Source organism: Festucalex cinctus, chromosome 8, assembly GCF_051991245.1.
Source record: "Festucalex cinctus isolate MCC-2025b chromosome 8, RoL_Fcin_1.0, whole genome shotgun sequence".
In the NCBI taxonomy this organism is placed as follows: Eukaryota; Metazoa; Chordata; class Actinopteri; order Syngnathiformes; family Syngnathidae; genus Festucalex; species Festucalex cinctus.
The window spans coordinates 8415020-8438465 of record NC_135418.1 but is presented as its reverse complement, the minus strand read 5'-3'; the positions used below and the strand labels follow the sequence as shown (position 1 = coordinate 8438465).

Genomic DNA, 23446 nt, shown 5'->3' with positions numbered 1-23446 from the left:
TAGGGCCATGTATCACGTGTAAATATTTTTTTAGAGGGCAGGGGCAATATAACGACAAAAAGGGGCAAATTTGCACTTTTTTTTCTCGTCTCGCGACTGTTTGTCAAGTGTCAAGTGCATGTGTCACGCGCTACACAAGGGTTTTCAAACAAGGAGATACTAATTGCTTTAGCAGAGATTAACAATATCATAGTTGCCAGTTTATTATAAAGTGGCAAATTTTCCACTTTCTTTCTCGTCATATTAAAAAGAGGCAAATTTGCCACTTTTTTTTCTCATCGTATTAAAAAGTGGCAAATTTGCCACTTTTATCTGGTCATATTGCCCCCACCCTCTAAAAAACCTATCTATCTATCTATCTATCTATCTATCTATCTATCTATCTATCTATCTATCTATCTATCTATCTATCTATCTATCCATCCATCCATCCAGTCAGCTTTTTTCCCACAATTTGTAGATGTTGAAATTGAGGTGTTTATTATCTGTAATCTTTAATCATGATCAGCATCATTAAAAAAAAAAGAAAAAAAAAGAAAGAAATATTTCACTCTAGCTTTTAAAATTTATGATATACGGTAATCTAGATGCACCATAGGCTATATTTTATGTCCCTACTATGACCTTATAGCTTATTATTTCCGTTCTGTTCTAAAATTTCATGTTTAAAAACGTTTATTCAAAATTACATGTAGTCCTACCGCATGCATGTGATTATCACGAGTCGTTTGGCTGTGGGAGTTTTCAACATAACACAATTCTGGACCTACGCGAGTGCTGATGAATGGAAGCTCCGCCCCTTTGCTGGTAAAGGCTGCACACTACCTGGGAAAGTCGGGTACCGTCCAAGGATACCTCAGCACACGCGTCTCTCACCGCTCCACAAGGTAAAACGTTTATTTATTTATTTAATTATGAACGCTATCCTAGTTTGTTGATTCGTTTCAGCACTTGATACACACTGCAATATGTTTTAGACCTGTACATTCTGTTTAAAAACGCTAGATTTTATGCATCCAGATTTGAGATGTAACCTTGTCTACACATTAAATGTACACACCTAAACTGCTGTCGTTTTAGTCAACACTTGGTTTGAAATGTGGTGTTTTAGTGTTTGGGTTCTGGAAGCCCAAAACCTAATTGAATTGATTTGACTTTAATCAATGCCTTTTTAGAAACCACCAGGCACTACAGAGCTCAAAACAGTCTTACTATAAATGTGTTGCTATTTGTTAAAGATAAAAGTCATAATGTAAGCATTATAGCTAGCTGGGTGGATAGATAGATTTTGGGGGAATGACAGTTTAATATTCCAGTGAAGAACATTTTAAAATGAGTCTACGCTAATTAAGTAATTTTTGCATGTCCAGAAGTTCATTGATCTTTCAAGGCTAGGATTATACCGACCCAGTTCCATTATGGAATCAGGGGTTAATCTATTCCCTTGGCAGACACACAGAAGAGAAGAGAGACAGGCAGGGCAGATACAGTACATGTCAGAATCTGCCTCACTAATCCGAAAGGTTTTTGAGTGTTGTGCAACTGATAGGCACAAAAAGGCTTTACTTAGCTGGGAGTGACCTCAGCAGTGGACATGCAACCATTTATGTAACCAGACTGAAAAGGGGACATTGATTGTGAAACTGTTCAGTGAAGGACCAGCGCCCATTATTGTATTCCTCCACCAATTTCCAAATTTAAACATGGTATAGATTGAAGATATGTGATACACAGTTTACAACGGACAATTGTTTTTTGAATCTTTGGTCACCACAAAATTAGGGTATGCCTAGCTTCTACTAAAGTGTCAATTTCATTCAGACCAAACGAAATGGATAGAGATTATGCCGCGTATCTTAAAAAATGCCAAGTACGAATTGTTTTAAAAAAACAAACAAACAAACAAACAAACAAAAAACTAATTATCATAGTAACGATTACTTCTGAAAAAAAAAAATCAAATATTTCTAAAATTTCATGCTTAACAACGTTAAATATTACCCAAAATTTTAAAGTAATTTGTTACACTACTCATTACTAGGAAAAAGTGATATTATTAGTTTTAGTTACCAGTTACTGTAGTTACTTTCCCAACACTGGCCATATGTATTTCAGGAGTCTACGGCAACGTCAGAGCCAAAGATGGGGCGGGCGGAGATTGTCTGCAGTTGGAAGAAACCTGTAAATAACATCAAGGATGTGTTTGACTTCAAGGGAAAGATGGGATCGTAAGTACTGCGTGCTCAGATGAAAAAGTGTGAGAAATGTCGGACTCGTTACAGGCTGCCACCCTCCTAATTGCAGTGTTGCTATTTACAGTAAACCTAACTGCCTCGTCCCAATATCAAAAGGAGGACACTCCAGGCTCAGATTGGCACATGTTTCAGGATAATCCTTTCATCACCTTCCGCACAGCTAACTTTATCAATGGAACTTTTTATACAGTCAACATAATCCGCTTACAATTCCATCTCCTAGCAGTCATATTTTGACATGCCCATAGATAGTGCAACACATTTAAGTCCAATAATGTTCATATTCCACAACCATATAGACTTTAATTAATTAATCAATTAAATGTTAAACACATTTAAGACATATATCACTGGCTTCGGGCCAAAAACCTTATACAATAGCCTACTATCCTTTTACATTTAATCTGTGCCTCACAATTGCTAATTCCTTTATGAATATGCCATTCTCACAAAAACAAAATGCTGCAGAGTGAACGGAATCAAATACTTGTTGACTTAATTATAAGCCTGTTACCTCATCACTGTCTTGTGGACTCAAAGCTGCTTAAAGTATTCTTATCATGGACTGGCTGTGAATAAGTATGGTGTGTGTCTGTGCCTGATCACTGACGTCACACTGGGGCAGTGTGGGAACATCCTAGCCTCACTTCATTATAAGATTAGGAGTCTGACTGAATATATGAGGTTGAAAGTGTGCTGCACACCTTTGTTGCTGTATGTCAAGCAACAAAGAAATAAAACGGCTCTGTGTGAAACAAAAATGTGATATTTTGAACAAGTTATCTTTGTTTTTGTTTTTTATTTCTGGGTCTGGGGTGAAGCTATTTTGTATTTTTTAAAAAGCAAAATTTTTAACCTGGATTTAAAAGCATTTACACTCAGGGCTGACTTCACTTCTGTTGGTAGCCTATTCCATCTGTGTGCAGCATAATAGCTAAATGCAGCTTCACCATGTTTGCTTCGAACTCTGGGTTCCACGAGTTGCCCAAGTCTGTAGATCTCAGAGCTCTGCTGGGTTTGTACTTCAAGAGACTTAGGCTCGATTTCCTAAACGCAACCGGCTCTTTCAGCTCTCAAATGATCCCTCACATTTTTTTTCTGCTTCAAATAATTCACTAACAATGTATGCACGATGAATAGAATGAACAAGAAAGTGGGCCTTCCATGAGGGAGGGATTGCGTCTTAAGATTCAAATCATAAACTGGTCGATTCAGTTCGATCCTCTTAAAAAAAAAAAAAAAAAAACCTAATCGAATCAGATCGCAGTAGCTATTAAGGGAAGTTCCCGTCAGGCAACTACCATGTGTTGAGAGCGCAGATGTTAACAAGCCCTTGAGCAGCAAGCGGCTATGTTAGTGATGTCCAGTTGGATGGATTTCTGTCCCAACAAGGCTGCGACATCAGTAAGGAGGTGAGCAAAATGACCGCTGCCAAATTTAGTTAGCTTCTAACTGACCGTTTCCTGCTACAGCATAAAAAGAGCCATGAACAGTCCAATAATTCTGATGCAAGACAACACGTCCCACCTGTTTTTAGACATTAAGTTATGGATGGCAGAAAATTTCCTGCAGCTCAACCAGGACAAAACAGAGGTTTTAGTCATCGGTCCTGAAGGTCAGAGAGAGAAACTTTTACCTAAACTACAAGATTTTAAACCCACGCAATGTGTAAAGAATTTGGGCGTCATTTTTGACTCTGAGCTTACTTTTAATCCTCATATTAAAAATGTAGCCAAGATCGGTTTTTACCATCTTAAGAATATTGCCAGAGTCCGCCCGTTTCTCTCACAGGCCAACACGGAGGTGCTGATGCATGCTTTTATTTCTTGTCGTTTAGATTATTGTAATTCCCTACTCTCTGGTCTTCCCAAAAAGAATATTTCAGTCCTACAGCTCCTTCAGAACTCAGCTGCACGTGTGCTGACGGGGACCGGAGGGCGGGAGCACATTACACCAGTTTTAAAATCGCTGCATTGGCTCCCCGTGCGTTTCAGGATTGATTTTAAGGTGCTTTTATTAGTTTTTAAATGTCTTAACGGTCTTGGCCCATCTTATTTATCTGATTTGCTTTTACCCTATTACCCCTCGCGGCTTCTGAGGTCTTCTGGCAGTGGCCTTTTAACTATTCCAAAGGTGAGGACCAAGACACATGGTGAAGCTGCCTTTAGCCACTATGGTCTGCAGAGAATATTCATGTTTTTAAGAGGAGGCTTAAGACTTATTTTTTTAGTTTGGCATTTGATTGATCTTTTTTTATTGTATTTTATTTATTGATGTTTATTATTATTATTATTATTATTTTTTATTTTTTATTATTTATTATTACTTATATATATATATATATATATATATATATATATATATATATATATATATATATATATATATATATATATATATATATATATATATATATATATATATATATATATATATATATAGGATTCACACCTTGAGCATGGAAGAATGTTATATGAACGGAACATTAAGCCTTAATATTTTATTTTAATGCTGTTCAAACATGAAACAGATTACAACCTCTATAAGACTGAAATTTCAGATAAATAAATAATACATTTTCATATAAATCTTACACTCTACAAGCTTACTGATTATTATATTATATTTTCTAAATTTGAATGAAAAAAAATCGCAACAATCGACTTATAAATTCGTATCGGGATTAATCGGTATCGGATCGAATCGTGACCTGTGAATCGTGATACGAATCGAATCGTCAGGTACTAGGCAATTCACACCCCTAATATATATATATATATATATATATATATATATATATATATATATATATATATATATATATATATATATTTATCCCCTTTTATTTATTTAACTATTTTAATCTATATTGTCTTGTAGCTTTGTTATTTATTTATTAATTTTTTCTATCGTGTTTAACTGTTTTCTTTTAGTGTTTAAATCTTTTTTATTTGGTAGTTATTAAATTTATAGCTCCAGTGTTTTCTCATGGGGGAGCCTCCACAGTGAGAGGGATGCTTGGTCTTCATCCATCTCACTGTGGATGAACTCCTCCTGGGTGCCTTTCCTTACAGGGTACTTCTGTGCCCCGCCATGTTGTGGTTTTCATGTGTTTGTTGGGTTTTGGGTGTGTCTGTGGGTACGATCATGGGGATGGGGGGGCTTTTTCTTTCTTTTATTTTATTGTATTATGGATGTCCAGCACTTTGAGTTGCATTTTAAATGTATGAAAGGTGCTATATAAATAAAGTTGATTGATTGATTGATTGATTGATTGATGAAGGTGAGCTGTGATTGGTTGTTACCTGAGCTCTGTTGGGACCCTGAACTTTGATGTCATTTTTAGTCGACAGCAAGTAGCAAAATGGCCGCCCCTGAGATAAAGAAAAACGTGGATTTTGCTGCTTAAAGGGTAACTCAACAGGAAATCAGACTCTTGCTCCACCCCTGACAAAGATTTGAAATCGGTGCTCAAAGTGGGTGTTGCCTGGACCATTGGTTTGCGAATGGGAAGAGGGTTGGGCGTGGTATGGCTGTGATTGACAGCAGCAACCGCTAATAAGGCGTTTAAAGGGATAGTTCGGATTTTTTGACTTGCATCTCTATTTCATCCTCACCTCCAGTGTGCAATCAGCACTGACTTACCCCTGACAGTGTTCTGTGAGACGAGTTCTGGTCCGGTGTTGGAAAATAGGCCGGCGAGTTAGCTGAGGCCACTTAAATAAAGCGTTCTTCTTCTAAAAATAATTTGTGTTCAAAAGAGTAATACATTTGTACACAAAATTCCCTCCTGAAAAAAAGTCAGCCTCCATTACCCCCGGGCACTATTTTTCTGTTCGTTCGTATCACTGCGTGTCGCCCTGTAGACAGCCTATAAGATGCGCTGCAGACAGCTGATAGTCGCGCCTTCCGCCTTCGAAAAGACAAACAACTTGTAGATTAGTGCGCGTCTATCAGCTGCATGCGGGGCACTGCGCAGTGATACGAACGGACAGAAAAGTAGTGCCCGGTGATAAATGGCGTCTTACTTTTTTTCAGGACAGAGTATTGTGATGCAAATGTATCACTCTTTTGAACACAAATTGTTTTTAGAAGAAAAACGCTTTATTTAGGTGACCCCAGTCAACTCGCCGGACTATTTTCTTCTCGTCCAACACCGGACCAGAACTCGTCTCACAGAACGCTGTCAGGGGTAAGTCAGTGCTGATTGCACACTGGTGGTGAGGATGAAATAGAGATTCATGTCAAAAAATCCGAACTATCCCTTTAAGGTGGCATGTATGAGACTGAGCCGTTGGGTGGACAAACTTTGTTTATCACAGTGTTTAACCTTAAAATGGCACCAAACAACCAAACACATGGTTTTTGCCCCAAATTCAAGACTTCAACAAACATGCACTAAAATGTCAAAATTATGACCAGGACATGTATACAGCATTAGTAGCAGGGGCGAAAGTGGGACCTAACGGTCTGGCACTACGTTCCGGTAATAGATTCAGCCCCGAAAATATGATGGCTACTGTTAAAACACCATGTTAAATAATAACCTGTCAGGCTGCAACACAAGCAGAAAACAATCTACTAATGTCAGATTTACATACACAACAAGTCACTAAGAGCGGGGCGAGTGTTTAGGTGGCGCGATTGCATAGACAATTTAGTGCAGACGGCTGCAAAAGTGCGTGGGGCGGCGCGGAGGATGTGTTTGAAGTGGTGGGATGAGACGGTGTGGTGAGGCGAAAATCCACATATTCGCCCTAGTTGAAAAATTTGAACTTTCTTCGCATTTTGCCTCTCGGCCTGATGGGCTTGCTGAAATATGTGACACATCAGCTTCATCCATCTTCGAAGGACTACGTCACACACGCCAATGACCACGCACGCAGTAGGAAATCTCAGATAGGCCTATACATAGAAAAAGCTCAGACGAAAGAATTTTACTATTTTTGTGTTTTGTTCCATATGTCTGAAGTTTAAATATCTGCTTACAAGGAACCTTTTCGAATTAAGCTCCACTTTTCTGCGGTAAACGTTACAATATCCCACGACAGGGTATGCAATTTTTGTACCGGGTTAAATACTTTTGGCACAACAGCGGAACGCTCCCCCTTATTGTGGTGTGAACGTAGCTTAAAGTTCTTTTGAATTGTTCCAGTGTGCCTGTGTAGTGTAATCCGTTTCCACTGATATCGTATTTATTTATTCCACGGAATTCTGTCCACCGGCTCCGTTATATGAGTCACGTCGATATGTGTACACATTGGTGTTTTTGTTATATATTACTTTGCACATCATTGAAAAAATAAAATTTTGAATCAAAATAAGTTTCTCACGTAGGCCTCGTTACAATCATGTTACAGAAATGCAGTAGCCTAATGCATGTGTAAGACCTGTTGTGTTTTAATTGTGTGTTATAGGTATAACTGTGCCATATGCAGTTTTGTTTGCATTTCGGTGGTTTGTGGGTTCGATCCTCACCTCTGGTGACCATTTCTAAGTGTCCTTGAGCAAGACACTGAACCCCAAATTGCTCCCAGTGTACCTGGCAGCGCCTTCCATGGCAGCAGCTGACCACTGGTGTATGAGTGTGTGTGAATGGGTGAATGTGAGGCTTCAATCGTAAAGCGCTTTGGGCACCATATGGTGTAGTTCAAGCACTACACAGTACATTTGACTCGACTTAGAGCGGGACTAAATAGACTAATTCTTAGAATAATATTTACCGGCACACTTGTAAGAGAGTAAAATAAAGAATTGGTAAAAATAAAAGTGACTCAAGGGTGGAGGAATAAACTCACGACCTTCAGCTTGGGAGACAGCCGATCGACTCCCTGAGTCATGCAGCTCTTGCTTTCTGTTAGTATATCGCTCATGTCAGTTGCAACTGATTCCATGGAATCTTCTCCAAGAGAACAAATGATGTATTTGGTCTCTTGGAGATAAGCAAACAGCAGGAGGGACATAGCTTAGATGGCAGTGTGGCAGTCTCGCAAGCTGAAGGTTGTGAGTTCGTTCGTCAACCCTTGAGTGACTTTAATTTTTTGTTTTCAATTTTTTTTTATTTTACTCTCCTCCTAATGTAAATCTTAGCCTAGTCCAAAACTGAGTCTATTTGGTCCCACTCTAAATAGTCAAATGTACAAAATTTACTGTTTATATAAAAAGCAGTCCATTTACCATTTATTTACCATTTGAATGATCACTATGAAGTGACAGAAATGTGACATATGAGTTTTTGACCACCGTTTTATTTATTTATTTATTTTTAACTGTTGTACATACTAATTTGGAATATGGTACTGAATTTATTTTGAGTAATTAAAAAGACTGTTATGTAATATGTAATAAATGTTCAACGTCATTGTGGATGATTTAAAAATGCACCCAATCTAAATCTTTTAGATTGTTCGGAAAATTAACAAAGTCAACAAATGCTTGATAATTTGGAGCACAGTGAATACTAAATAGCCATCCATGCATTTTCTGCATTAGGGTTGCAGATTTTCTGGACCTTATCCCAGCTGACATTAGGTGAAAGGTGGGGTAATCGCAGGGCATATATAGATAAACACAGACAAACAAGCATTCACACACCGAAGGATAATTGAGAGTCTTCACTTAATCTTTAACATTCATGTTTTTGGAATGTGGCAGGAAGTCAGAGTATCTGAAGAATATACTACAGGTGTAGGCATGAAAATTAGAATATGTTGGGAAAGTCTTTTAATTTCCATCATTTGTTTTAAAAAATCAAACTTGTATATCACATTAGTTCACCACACACAAAGTGAAATGTTTCAAGCCTTTGCTTCTTTTTTTAATTTTTTTTTAATTTATTTATTTATGCCGTTTAAATAATTAACTGTCAATGTCAATCAAAATTGGTGATTATTAACCTTTTAAAGGCAGACTTGATGATCTATTGGCTCTCTTTCGATTGCATGTTAATGGAAGAAGACATTACAATGTTGTGATTGGTTGTTGTATAAACACTTTCTCACCCAACTTAACCCCCCATTGTTTTGTGTAGGGGGTCTTTTTCTGAAGTTTTCATGGTGCGAGAGAAGAAAACAGGCAAATTGTTTGCTCTGAAATGTCTGAAAAAAAAGCACCTCACCCACAGCAACCTGGAAAACGAAATCTACGTTTTAAAGAGGTAAAACACACAATATCATCTGAAAAATAGACATACACCTTAAAATATATTATTTCAGCTAGAGCAGGGGTGTCAAACATACGGCCCACGGGCCGGATCAGGCCCGCAAAGGGGTTTAATCCGGCCGGTGAGATGATTTTGTAAGGGTTGGGGGAAAAAAATAAAATAAATAAAAAATACTAATGTTGGACCAATTAATTAGCCGGCTACAATCAAAGCATATAAATTTCTAATTTCACAAGCAATCCTCAGATGAGCAATGTAACTTGTACACAGAATTGCTCTGGATGTTATTTTACACAATTTAAAGATAGTTTGTTTAGAAAAAATAAAAACACAGACCAACATAAATCAAACACAAATGTGCTGAATAAGACACACAGATGACAAGGATTAACGTCCTTATAACTTCATTAACGGCACCACACGATGCATTCTGTGAGCAACATACAAGTATATGCAAAATAGGTAGATATAACACGCTCAGAAATCACACAGGCAGTGTTGCCGCGTTCCATTTTGATTCGTGTTATTTTTGGGATATTATTTTTACAGTTGCGTCCTGCAATTTAGGGCTGAACTGGCCCGCAAGTGACGGCGATTTAAAAAAAATAAAATAAATACATCCAATATTTTTATTATGGATGTAACGATAGCCAAACATCACAATACGATATCACGATATGAAGGTCACAATACGATCATTATCACGATGTTGTGGGGAGGTTGGCAATACAAAAAAAAGGTAAAATATTATAGAAATATAATATTAAAAAAAAAGCTTATTCTAAATAAAAAAAAACACAACAGTGTGCTTTTTGTACATTACAGTAATGCATATGAACAACCTACAATCTCTAATAAGATTTAATATTGAATCACTTACTTGCTAATGCACACACATATTGAGTTCCTCTACAGAGTGACTTGGTTCACAAGCATATTCCGTTCCCCTACATCTGACCAATAACGAGTATTTTAAATATAGAAGGGACAAAACATGCCTTATGTAAATTAAACTGCTGTAAAAAAAAAAAAAAAAAAAAAAAAAAAAATTATCAGAGGGTGCTAGAACTGCACAAATGGAAATCAACCTGACTTTTTTTAAAAAGATGGGCTGCTTTTAACTCATTCACTCCCAGGCATTTTCAGAGAAGCAACCCCCTTTGCTCCCAGCTGTTATACTGGATTTTGACTGATTTTACAAGGCCCACAGAATATTGTGTTCTATTGCTATCAAAACATGGAACCTACAAAAAGAAACATTAGAGTCTTTTCTTTCATCAGGAAAAAAAAATAGATTTGTGTCTGTTTCCGTTTTGTAGCAATTAGCATTCGAATACAGATAGGTTTCCTTGATATTCACATTCCAGGTGAAAACACTATCAAAAAGAGCTTGTTGCAACATAGCCCTGGCTGATCTAACTCTGCCACCCCCTGCTGGCTATTTTTTGTAGTAACTACCATTGTTTTAAGCCACCTCTTCATGTCAGAAGACGCACCAAAGCCTTCTGTATGCTCTTGCATAAAAAAAAATAAAATAAAAAAAAAGACATTTAAAAAACCCCGTATAAATACGTTTTTGGGAGTGAATGAGTTAATATCGTGACATGACAACCATGATACATGTGTCTTAATATCGTGATATTGCCATTATCGTTACATCTCTAGATTTTACCGATCCGGCCCACTTGGTAATATATTTTCCTCCATGTGGCCCCTGAGCTAATATGAGTTTTGCACCCCTGAGCTAGAGTGTACAAGACAAGCATGCATGCACACAGAAAGAAATAACTTAGGTCACTGAAAATATACTCTATAAATATAACATCAGACATTACTTTATTTTTGTGGTCCACTATGCTGTCGGGAGAAGGCACTCTTCAAACCCGACACTGCTGGAGCAGCTTGGTTGTGAGGGGTTGGCCAAAATACCTGTCAACAGGTGCTAAATCTCATTAGTTACTTAAATCTTGGACCACAGTGTATTCCTCAGAAGGTTGTGCAACAGATTTGACCACAAAACTGAAGCAATGCCAGATTTTCCTCAAGTCATTTTGAGTATGTTTTCATGTTTTACTTTTGGCAACTTCAGGGTAGTTTTGGGACCATGTTTTTTTTTATCTCTATGTGTGTACTTGTGTTGCTAAGGCCTGCACTGATTTCTGAATGTCTTTCCCATGATTTCAGGATAAAACACGATAATGTGGTAGGCCTGGAGGATTTTTACGAGAGTAGGACACACTATTACCTGGTCATGCAACTGTAAGTGTATATTACCCTTAAAAGTCTTTGTTCCATATGTTGAGTAAAAGAGACAAGACAAAAATACCGTACTAATGACAATCCTCATTTGTGTGCAGGGTGTCAGGTGGGGAGCTATTTGATCGGATTTTAGATAAAGGTGTTTTTACAGAGAAGGACGCGAGCCTGGTGATCAAACAGGTGCTGGAGGCTGTTGGCTACCTGCATGAAAACAGTATTGTGCACAGGGACCTGAAGGTAGCAATACAATGCAACGTTTTACTTTGTAACCACGAGAATACCTTGTACTCACCCATGTTTATCAATCTTTTTGTTCTTCTCGCACTCATTTGCTGAGAAGCCTGAAAACCTGCTGTACTATAGTACAGACGAAAATGCGAAGATCATGGTTAGCGATTTTGGCCTTTCGAAGACGTTGGAGCATGGGGTGATGTCCACAGCATGTGGGACACCAGGATATGTTGGTAAGTTGCTTAGTGGGTCATGCACACAATATAATCGAATGCAACTAGAAATGTCTCCTTTTCGTTGATCATCTGCTCTGCTTTCAACAAAACAAAACAAAAATCAAGTGATACATTGATATTATGCAGTAAAATAAAAAGATCATGAATCACTTTTGCCCACCTGATGCACCTACATGATTATCCACCATCATTTTTCTTTTGTAGCTCCAGAGGTCTTGGCCCAAAAACCCTACAGCAAAGCAGTTGACTGTTGGTCAATTGGAGTTATAACTTACATCTTGTAAGTAGCTTTTTTCCTTACTTTATACTAGGGATGTCACAATAAGGGCAATGTCGTGATATTGTGATATTAAAACAATATCGTCGTCGTCATGTTCACAATATTTAAAAGGAACACATCTGTTAAAAAAAAGTCAGGTTGATTTCCATTTGTGCAGTTCTAGCACCCTCTAGTGGCTAGTTTATGAGTGCAATTTTATTTTTATTAGTAATGTTTTGGCCTTCTATGTTTAAAATCTATGCTAATTGTCAGATGAAGGGGAACCTAATTTGCTTGTGAAACGATCAATGTGTGCATTACCAAGTAAGTGCCTCAATATTGTTATTAGCGATTGTAGGTGGTTTATATGCATTTTCGTTATGTACAAAAGCACAATATTGTGCTTTTTTTTTTTTTTTTAGTTTGAGCTCTCTTTTTTACAATATTGTGATCTTTTTTCAATATCGCCAACACCCCCACATTATCGTGATAATTATCGTATCGTGACCTTCATATCGTGATAATATCGTATCGTGATGTTTGGATATCGTTACAGCCCTACTTTATACTGCAGGTATAGTCATAACAGGACCCGACCAATTAATCAGATGATGGCCCTCCAAGTATTAGCCAAAATAATCATCCAAATTTATTATTATTATTATTATTATTATTATTATTATTATTATTATTATTATTATTATTATTATTATTATCATTATCATTATCATTATTATTATTATTATTATTATTATTATTATTATTATTATTATTATTATTATTACAAACGCCTAATAGTCTTTAAAAAAATTGATAAACATTCAGAATGCTTTACATGAAAAATAGAGTGAAATGTGAATAAAAAGTCTTGAGAATGGGAAAAATCCAAAATTTGGGGAAAAAAAGAAACTGAATGTATTTATTGGATGGATGGATGGATGGATGGATGGATGGATGGATGGATGGACTTGTACAATGTGAAACAGGGAAACAAATGCACTTTTTTCAATAACGAAAGAAAAATACAACAAAAATGTAAATTAATACAATTAATACAGTGAAATGTGAATAAAAATCCCTGTTGGGAAAAAAAAGAAACTGAATGTATTTATTTTTTTGCACATATATTTAATTGAATGTACAACGCGATTGATTAGATGATTAGTTAGCACGTCCCCATCCCAGCACTGAGGACGCAAGATCAAGTCCAGTGTTCGGCACTTCCTGGGTGGAGTTTGCATGTTCTCCCCGTGCCCACGTGGGTCTTCTCCGGGTACTCCGGTCTCCTCCCACATTCCAAAGACATGCATGGCAGGTTATTGACCCGAATTGATCCGAGGTGTGCTTGTGAGCGTGGATGGTTGTTCGTCTGTGTGTGCCCTGCAATTGGCTATCAACCAGTTCAGGGTGTACCCCGTCTACTGCCCAAAGCCGGCCGGGATGGGCTCCAGCACCCCTGCGACCCTTGTGAGGAGTAAGAGGTTAAGAAAATGGATGGATGGATGGATGGATGGATGGATGGATGGATGGATGGATGGACGTACAATGTGAAACAGGGAAACAAATGCACTTTTTTTTAATAATGAAAGAAAAATACAACAAAAAACGTAAATTAATACAGTTAACATAATCCCCCCCATGCTCAAGGTATAGACCTCTTCGAGATTGCCATGGAAGTCAAAGATAATGGTGTGCATTTAAACTCAATGTAATTTTAATCTGTAATATCACGATTCACCACAAGATGGTGACATGTCTTAGTTGCACTCAGAGGTGTACTATATAGAGAGAGTCTGGCAAACTGAAAACACGGACGCCATGTTGTTACCCTCAGCCACAGGAGGGTGCGTGCGCTCAAGCGTGTAGCCCATGAGCATGCCTATTGTTTTGCACGCAAAACACTAAATAATGTTCTTTCACAAACTATAGGCGTGCAGTTTCTTTTATATTTTCCCCTTGTTATATTTTTTTTTTTAGCCTTTGAGGTATTTGACAAGCAGATCATATCAGGCTTTTAGTAGTATAATATGGTATATTTTTATCGTACATGGATTTTGATTTTCAACGTTATGAATGCTGGCAATGTATCAGTGTGTTCATACGTAATAATTGTCAAGCTATCAAACGATGAAATTCTTTAATCAGATGAATCACATTTTATAATTGTGACTAATCACGATTAAGCGCCTAATTAAAAAGGCTTTTTTTAATCAACATTTTTTTGCCCTCGAAATTTAAAGAGCACCTGTTGTGTTAATTCTTTCAATATTTAATGTTATGAGGACGTCTTCAACATTTTTTGATCCACTGCACATGCTCATCTCCCCCTTTTTTTTTGGTTCCTAATTAGTTAATTACGTACGTAATTTAAAATGGAAAAAAATGACTCCAATATTTTGACATGAACAAATATTTTGAATCTCATACACAAACATTTATTAATTGCTTCTTTTTCTGCCAAGAATCGGTATCTGCATCAGCCTCAAAAATCGGTCGAATTATTGAGATATTTATATCCACTAGACGCTAAATTTTATGTTAAAGTACAGTGTCCATCAACTGGAGCACACTGCAGCTTTCCAGAACTTGGGACCTGCTCAAAGTTTCCTCCTCTGTGAGGCCCCGTTCCACTTGACGTAATATAACCTGGGGCCCTTTAGTGAAACAACGTTATTTGTTTCTTAACCACTTAGAGCAAATTGTTTCTGCATCTAACATAAAAAATACTGTCAATGCTATACTGTACACAAGTTTTCCATGAAAAAAAATGTGTACATATTTGAAAGTATTGTCTCTGTGTTGCAGGCTGTGCGGATACCCTCCATTCTTTGAGGAGAATGAGACACGTCTGTTTTCAAAGATCATGAGAGCTGAGTACTCCTTTCACTCTCCATTTTGGGATGAGATCTCTGAGTCAGGTACAAAAAAAAAAAATCATTGTGCCAACCATCCTCATTACCTGTAATATATCGAGGACCAAAACTGCCAAAAATTATAAATAAATAAATGACTCAATAAATGAATAAATGACTAAAAGTGAAAATAAAAATGAATATAAAAACATATAATTTGAAAATTATATCCCAAAAGATAATTATAAATGGAAATAAATCCGTTTTTATTTTCACTTTTAGTAATTTATTTATTTATGTAGTCATGTATTTATTTATTTAGTCATTTATCCATTTATTTAGTAATTTATTTATCTATTTATGAAGTCATTTATTTAATAATTTAGTCATTTATTTAGTCATGTATTTATTTTGAATTTTGGCAGTTTTGGGCTATTCTGCCAAGTCGAAATGTTATTCAAATGAGCGTGTTTTGGGTTGGTCCATTGCTGGAGCTCTCCATTGCAAGCCAGCAAGACTTCCTCGTTTGCCGAGGTGCTCACTTGACCAATGACAGGCTCAACCCAAGACACGCTTAGGACCGCCCCCTTATTTGAATAACATTTCGACTTGGCAGTATGGATGGGCTCTAAATGTTGACTCCACATGTATTTAGCCAAGTAGACAGTGTATATACTTCATCCATCCATCCATCCATCCATCCATCCATCCATCTCTCGAGGTGCTTATCCTCACTAGGGTCGCGGGCATGCTGGAGCCAAGCACAGCCGCCAATGGGCGGTAGAGGGGTATACCCTGAACTGGTCGTCAGCCAATCACAGGGCACACATAGACGAACAGTGTATACTTCACACCAGAAAAAATAGTTCCATTGTTATGAAAAATAATTTTATCCCTTGACTATTAACCTGTTTTTGTTTTTTTTTGTTTTTTAAGATTGAAAGGATTTAAACTTATTGGACACTGTATATTTCTTCTGTCATCACAGCAATAGACTTTATTAGGAATATGATGGAGAAAAATCCCATGAAACGATTCACCACTGAACAGGCCCTGCGGCACCCATGGTGAGTCTTATTTTTTCTTCTTCTCTCTTTTACAGGCACACGTGGCCAGACTAGCACTAAAATTAAACCTATCTCTATCCTTACGTTCAATTATTTATTATTATTATTTTTTAATCTGTCAGTTACTATCAATGACTCTATTGCAGGATTGCCGGAGACACAGCTAAAGACTTGGATATTTATCGTTCTGTCTGTGAGCAGATGGAACGAAACTTTGCCAAATCTAAATGGAAGGTGAGTAACAACATAGCATTGTCCATATTTTAGGTGTTTGTGAGCTCATCATCATAATCATGTGTTACAGTCAGCATATATCAATCCTGGTTTGGATAAACGGGTATTGACAATTCCAAACATCTGGACATTTCTGTTATTTCCCAAATACAAATGCTTCCTTTACACCAGGGGTGTCAAACTCCTGTTAGCTCAGGGGCCGCATGGAGGAAAATATATTACCAAGTGGGCCGCATCGGTAAAATAACGGTATATAACTTAAAAACGATTGCCGTCAATTATACGCAGATTTTCGCTATTTGTGTGCCAACCCCTAAATTACAGAGCTCAACTGTAATCATATTGTTCCAAAAAATAATACAAATGCAAATGGGACGTGGCAGCACTGAGTTCTGGATGTATTAAATCTACCTGTGTTGCATATATATTGTTCCCAGAATGCATTGCGTGGCACAGTTAATGACATTATAAGGACGCTAATCCTTGTCATATCTATTTGTGTTACCAGTAATCAAATTTGTGTCATATTTAACACGTTTGTCAGTCTATGATTAAAAGAATAAATTACTACTACTACCACTAATAATAATAATAATAATTATTATTATTATTATTAAACAAACCGTAACTTTAAATTGTGTATAAATAATGACATCCAGGACGATTCCCCCGTACAAGTTGCATTGCTCATCTGATGACTGCTTGTGAAATTACAAATTTTATATTTTTGATTGTGGCCAGCTGATTAATTGGTCCGACTACATTTATTTTTATTTTTTTTAACTTTACAAAATCATCTCATGGGCCGGATTAAACCCCTTTGCGGGCCTGATCCGGCCCGTGGGCCTTATGTTTGACACCACTGCTTTACACAGTGAAAAGAAATGGTGCATTGTATTGCTTTTGCCTGTGACTAGCATACAAATCAGGCAGATTGTTATAGTAGTCAAATGACATTTCATCATATTTTGAATTCAAAATAATCTTCACAAATTCAATGCCAACGATCCAAAGTCCAATGCTTTTCAATGAGTGGACAGCCTGGCTATTTTACAGCATGTTAAACCACGTTACACTGTATATTAGGGTTGTAACGATTAAGGCAATATCGTGATATTGTGATATTAAAACTGCCACAATATCGTCGTCGTCATGTTCACAATATTTAAAAGGAACACATTTGTTAAAAAAGCCAGGTTGATGTTCATTTGTGCAGTTCCAGCACCCTCTCGTGGCTAGTTCATTAGTGCAATTAAATTTTCATTAGGGATGTTTTGGCCTTTTATGTTTAAAATCTATGCTAATTATCACATGAAGGGGAACCTAATTTGCTTGTGAAGCGATCAATGTGTGCTTGCATTAGCAAGTAGGTGCCTCAGTATTGTTATTAGAGATTGTCGGTGGTTTATATGCATTGCTGTTATGTACAAAAGCACAATATATATATATATATATATATATATATATATATATATATATATATATATGTATATATATAATTTTATTTTATTTATTTTTTTTACAATATTGTGATCTTTTTTAAATATTGCCAACCCCCTCTATAATATTGTGATAATATCGTATTGTGATGTTTGGATATTGTTACATCCCTACTGTATTTTATGCTAGTATTCGTTATGGTCATCAAGTTTCAGAGATCTCAGAAAAACAAAGAAATGATGATTCCGTGTAACTTTTTGCAACTCTGACATTTGTGTCACGCAGGTAGAGAAAGCCCTCTTTTCACCTTATTTCTTTGTCAACAGCAAGCCTTCCATGCAAGTGCCGCTATCTACCACATGAAGAAACTGCAGGTGTCCCACAGGGACCGCTGCTCGGCTCCTCTCTCACTGCCCCACATCATTGTTCAGACCTCCTCTCAGACTGACCTAGAATCTCTGGGATCCTGCAATGATGACGCTCTCAGCATGGACCCAAATGGAAACCCTCTGCAGTCCTCCAACCATCTCACTTGCAGTGGTTCTGAGCCCAGTAGGGGTCTGTGCCCTCCACTAAGCGGACATCATCGTGAACCCAACTATCTGCTTGCAGAACCAAGAGAGGTCCACTCATCGGACTCTGACAGTGACACTTCTTTCATGTCATCCAAAAGGTCATAAATGCTCACCATACTAATAAATGTTAGCGACGGTATTAGCGTCTAAAGGTGAATTATGTGTGTGCGTTGTAGCCCAGGGGCTGTGGCTGAGAGGAAGGACCTACCACTTCAGTCTGGTGTTTGTTCTGTCATGTGATTTGCTGGCTGCTTGAGACGATTCTCACGGTAAGTAAAGGCTTTTTCCTCTCTCGTGGCTTCATTTATTTTCAAAAATTCAAACTTTGCTGTTTGCTTCTGAAATCCTTTAAACTGCAAATGATCTCTCATTTCAGCTGAAGACACAAAGTGGCATTCTTCTTGGTTTGAAGATGTCAGCACATCGACTGCTCAACAATTCTGCCCTCTGAGCTGAGGAAAATATTTTCTGATGGCTGACACTGTTAACTGTAAAACAGTCTTGCACTTTTCTCTTCTTTCTGTCTTTTGGACTTAGATGACATTATTTGAAATTTAGTTTAAGTTATACCTGTCTGAATTGAATGTTTTCTGTAAATTTCACATTAGTTGATGGGAAAAAAATACAACTTGCACATAGAAGGTTCCGATATTCAGTTAGTAGTGCAGTAACCCACTACAACCCCTAGCAAAAAGTATGGAAACACCAGTCTTGGATGAGCACTCACTCAGATGTCATATAAAAAGCATGAAACAGTCGTAAGGTCATTCCAAAGTGCAACATCTTGGCTTTCAGAAACACTAAAAGAAATGAAGAAATAATATTGTGCTGGTCAGTAAATGTGCAGGGGAAATAAATATGGAATCACTCCATTCTGAGGAAACAAATATGAAATCATGAAAAACAGACAAAGAAAAAAAAACAATCAAAACACATCACTACTACTTAGTTGCACCACCTCTGGCTTTTATGACAGTTTGCAGTCTCTGAGGTATGGACTTAATGAGTGATAAACAGTATTCTTCATCAATCTGGTGCCAACTCTCTTTGATTGCAGTTGCCAGATCATCTTTGCAGGTCGGAGCCTTGATGTGGATCCTTTTTTTTTTTTCAATTTCCACCACAGGTTTTCAATTGGGTTGAGATCTGGGCTATTTCCAGGCCATAACATTGACTGGATGCGTCTTTTTCCAAGGATTGCTTTCACAGTTTTTGCTCTGTGGCATCTTGGAAAATGATTTCATCATCCCCAAACATTTTTTCAATTGAAGGGATAAGAAAGCTGTCCAAAGTGTCAATGTAAACTTGTGCATTTATTGAAGATTTAACCACAGTGCCTTTGCCTGACATGCAGCCCAATATCATCAAGGACTGTGGGAATTTTGATGTTTTCTTTCGGCAGTCCTCTTTGTAAATCTCACTGGAACGGCACCAAACAAAAGTTCCAGCGTCATCACCTTGTCCAATGCAGATTCGTGACTCATCACTGAAGATAACCTTCATCCAGTCATCCACAGTCCATGATTGCCTCTCCTTAGCCCATTGCAGTCTTGTTCTTTTTTGTTTAAGCGTCAATGATGGTTTCCTTTTAACGTTCCTGTATGTAAATTCCATTTCCTTGAAGCGATTTTGCACAGTTCTGTCACATACATTGACTCCAGCTTCCTCCCATTTCTTCTTCATTTGTCTTGTTGTGCATTTTCTGTTTTCAAGATATATGGCCTTTAGTTGTTTGTCTTGACGCTGAGATGTCTTCCTTGGTCTACCAGTACGCTTGACTTGAACAACCTTCCCATGCTGTTTGTACTTGGTCCAGATCTTCGATACAGCTGACTGTGAACAGCCCACATCTTTGGCAACCATACGTGTAGTTACCTTCTTCAAGAAGTTTGATAATCCTGTCTTTGGTCTCAGGAGACATCTCCCTTGTTGGAGCCATGATTCTTGCCAATCCACTTGGTCCAGCAGCCCTCCAAGGTGTTAACTGCTGACTAACGAGCAGATGTCATTTGAGGCAGGTGCCCAATTAAGGAAAGGAAATTGACTGGGTGTGTCCTTACTTTCTGGAGTGATTCCATATTTTTTTCCTCAGAATGAAGTGATTCCATATTTATTTCCCTGCACTTCCTCTATAAAAGTAACATTTACTGACCAGCACAATGCTTTTTCTTCATTTGTTTTAGTGTTTCTGAAAGCCAAGATGTTGCACTTTGGAATGACCTTACGACTGTTTCATGCTTTTTATCTGAGTTTGATCTACACAATAAAACGTCTGAGTGCTCGTCCATGACTGGTGATTCCATAATTTTTGCTAGGGGGTAGTATAAATCACTAGTATTGACTTGGAATATGTACATGCATTGGACCCCCACACTCTTTGCGGTTTGGCACCCGTGGATTCACATATTCCCCGTTTAAAAAATAAATAAATAAATAATAGTGTTAAATATTTTTTTGCACCCCCCCCATACCCCCCCCTCCCTTCACCCACTATACCCTTTTTGTGGGGTTTGAAAGTTAGTCCGCATTTTTTTTGTAGATTTCTTTGGCATAATGTATTTTTTCCCCCCTTAATACATTTCAATGGGTGACGATTATATGTGGATTTCCACGATTCGTGGGGTAGCTTGGTCTTCTATCGACGCAAATACTAGTGGGGGTTCACTGTACATAAATTAATTTATCAAGTGCCACAAACCACAATGACAACTCTGTAAAGAATTACAAATGTAGTGAAATACATTTTTCAAAATGTTTTATTTTCTCAATGAATGTAGACTAGTCGTTCTCTTTCTTCTTGTGATGCCGTACCACGTTCAGGTAGTCATGTAAGTCTTTGTACAAACAATGAAGAAGCATAAGTAAAGCTTTTATTAAATATGGTGGGTTCTTCACAAATAATGAAACAAAGAATAAATAATAGTACAGGGTGTCCAAAAGAATTTGACATATATATTTTTTTTAATATCAATGTGGTAACTACTTGTCCCAGGCAAATGGAATTAAATAGGCTTTAAGTTATTTAAAAAACAAAAAAAAAACATTTTCATACGATCATAGGCAAACTGATTACACGAAGCTTTACAAATCCACAGTGTGCACTGCCCATGTGACGCGACACACATTAAAGATGCATTCCGGAGTTTGCCACTTTTTTTTTTTTTTTTTACTCGCAACTGCCACCTCTGGCCTAAATTGTAACTGCAGCCTCTGTGTCAAGCTCGCGCAAGGCTACGTTCTACCCTTTCCCCCCTAAGAATCTGTGGCATGTTCGCCCTGAAAACCACACTGAAGGGAAGATACAAGCTGATAGGTGCAGTCACAGTCAAAAAGTCAGGAGTCTTTGTACTCAGGCATTGGTGGAGTATGCATGATGTAGATCTTTAACATTAACATTTTAACTTCCACAATGCACCTGTAAGACAACAAAGCCTTTTTATTGCTGGTAAATATCATCCGTCCTGAAAAATGTGTATTAAACTCATGTATTTGCCACATCTCATCAAAATTTTAGCATGGATTGGCTATTTAGTTAGACTACAAAATGGCATCAAGTTTTTGTGACACCCTGTAGGTTACGCAAAGGTAAATCTGATACTGTGTTGACCTTTCTCATGACATGACATTTTTCATAAAAAAAAAAAAAAAAAAAAAAGACATACATCTACAGATTACTACATTGACACCTCACTAAGTGTTCAGTAACAGTAGTATAAGCAAAAGTGGTTATTTAGACTTAGAATCAGAATATCTTTCCAAACCGTACATGTTGCATCCATCATAGAAGATGTGCAATGTTAGTGAAGACAAGTAACAGCAGTATTTGAGGGTTAAGGAGGATTTCTGCTTTAATGAAGACTGATTCTGTTAAATGATGTCCTGTGCCATAGTGAAAGCAACTTATCTCCTCAGTCCTGGCAGTTACTCAAATCATAGGCTTTCTTTTGAAGTTGTGCCACAAGGTCTTTAAGCTTGGCATCAAGTCCCCCAAGCTTTGAGGACTTTTGAAGAATCTCATCCTGCAGTTTCTTCAATGAATCTGCTTTACCTGTGGAGAGGTAACAAACAAGTCTGTGGAGCTCAAAGTCGGAGTGAAATAATGATTTTACTTTCATTTATTAGGGCCCGAGCAGCGACCGCTGCGAGGTCCCTATTGTTTTTGTAAAAATTATTATTATTATTATTATTATTATTATTATTATTATTATTATTATTCTTCTTCTTCTTCTTTATTCTCCGCAAACGATCGCGATTTTGGGTACCTAAACATTCACGAAAACTCACCGAACTTTGCACACTCCTCAGGCCCGGCGAAAAATTTGATATTATTAAGTCGTCATAACAATGAGACTCGATAGCGCCCCCTAGCGTAGAAAAATAAATACCAAGCCCGGCACGTTTGAGCTAGAGCAACAAAAATTGGCAGGCACGTGTAGCACCCCGAGACGCACAAAAAAGTTTATTGGGACCATGTAGCTAAAATGTACAGGAAGTGAGCTATGAATTTTTTTATGTCCAATTTTGGCCTATTTTGGCACATTCACTGTGGTCATGCTTTTTCCCCCTTTGCAAACATTTTTCATCCAATTGACTTCAAACTTGGCATTTATCATCTCAAGACCTGAGAGAACAACTGGGCAAAACATCTTGCCTTTTCGAAATACTATATGACGGGGGCGGGGCATCAAATATTGCCTTTAAAATTTCATTTGTCCAGAAAGAGCAAATGCTTAATAACTCCCATGTTCAAGCTCCAAAAAATCTCAAACTTCTCAGGCAACGTAATAGTCACGGCCTGAAAACATCTATATGATAAAATTCAGTTATACATATAGCGCCACCTAGTGGTTACAATAAATGTCATACTTTACGTTTT

The 23446-nt window shown here is 37.4% G+C and overlaps 2 protein-coding genes across 2 annotated transcripts in view; one reads left to right on the top strand and one right to left on the bottom strand.

Annotated features, from left to right (window-relative positions):
* Positions 1-604: 604 nt before the first annotated feature.
* LOC144023727 (calcium/calmodulin-dependent protein kinase type 1D-like) lies at positions 605-21354 on the top strand. Its single transcript, XM_077529499.1, has 13 exons — positions 605-887; positions 2116-2228; positions 9286-9411; positions 11602-11676; positions 11775-11913; positions 12017-12140; positions 12348-12423; positions 15208-15320; positions 16243-16321; positions 16468-16555; positions 18322-18668; positions 18747-18839; positions 18947-21354. Exons 1-12 carry the CDS (start codon positions 705-707, stop codon positions 18808-18810), a joined length of 1527 nt encoding a protein of 508 aa, XP_077385625.1. The 5' UTR covers positions 605-704; the 3' UTR covers positions 18811-18839; positions 18947-21354.
* Positions 21309-23446, bottom strand: part of lamb3 (laminin subunit beta 3) — a 48272-nt gene continuing 46134 nt past the window's right edge. Inside the window, exon 22 of the mRNA XM_077529503.1 lies at positions 21309-22618. Within this exon, the coding sequence (XP_077385629.1) occupies positions 22479-22618 (140 nt within the window). The 3' untranslated portion in view covers positions 21309-22478. The remainder of the gene's footprint in view (positions 22619-23446) is intronic.

What these genes read in the sequence shown, in the direction of transcription:
- LOC144023727 (XM_077529499.1), top strand. Translation starts at nt 705, where the DNA reads ATGCATGTGATTATCACGAGTCGTTTGGCTGTGGGAGTTTTCAACATA. An exon ending in GGAGTTATAACTTACATCTT is followed by an intron (nt 12,424 to 15,207) that starts GTAAGTAGCTTT and finishes TCTGTGTTGCAG; the next exon opens with GCTGTGCGGATACCCTCCAT. An exon ending in TTGCCAAATCTAAATGGAAG is followed by an intron (nt 16,556 to 18,321) that starts GTGAGTAACAAC and finishes CTTTGTCAACAG; the next exon opens with CAAGCCTTCCATGCAAGTGC.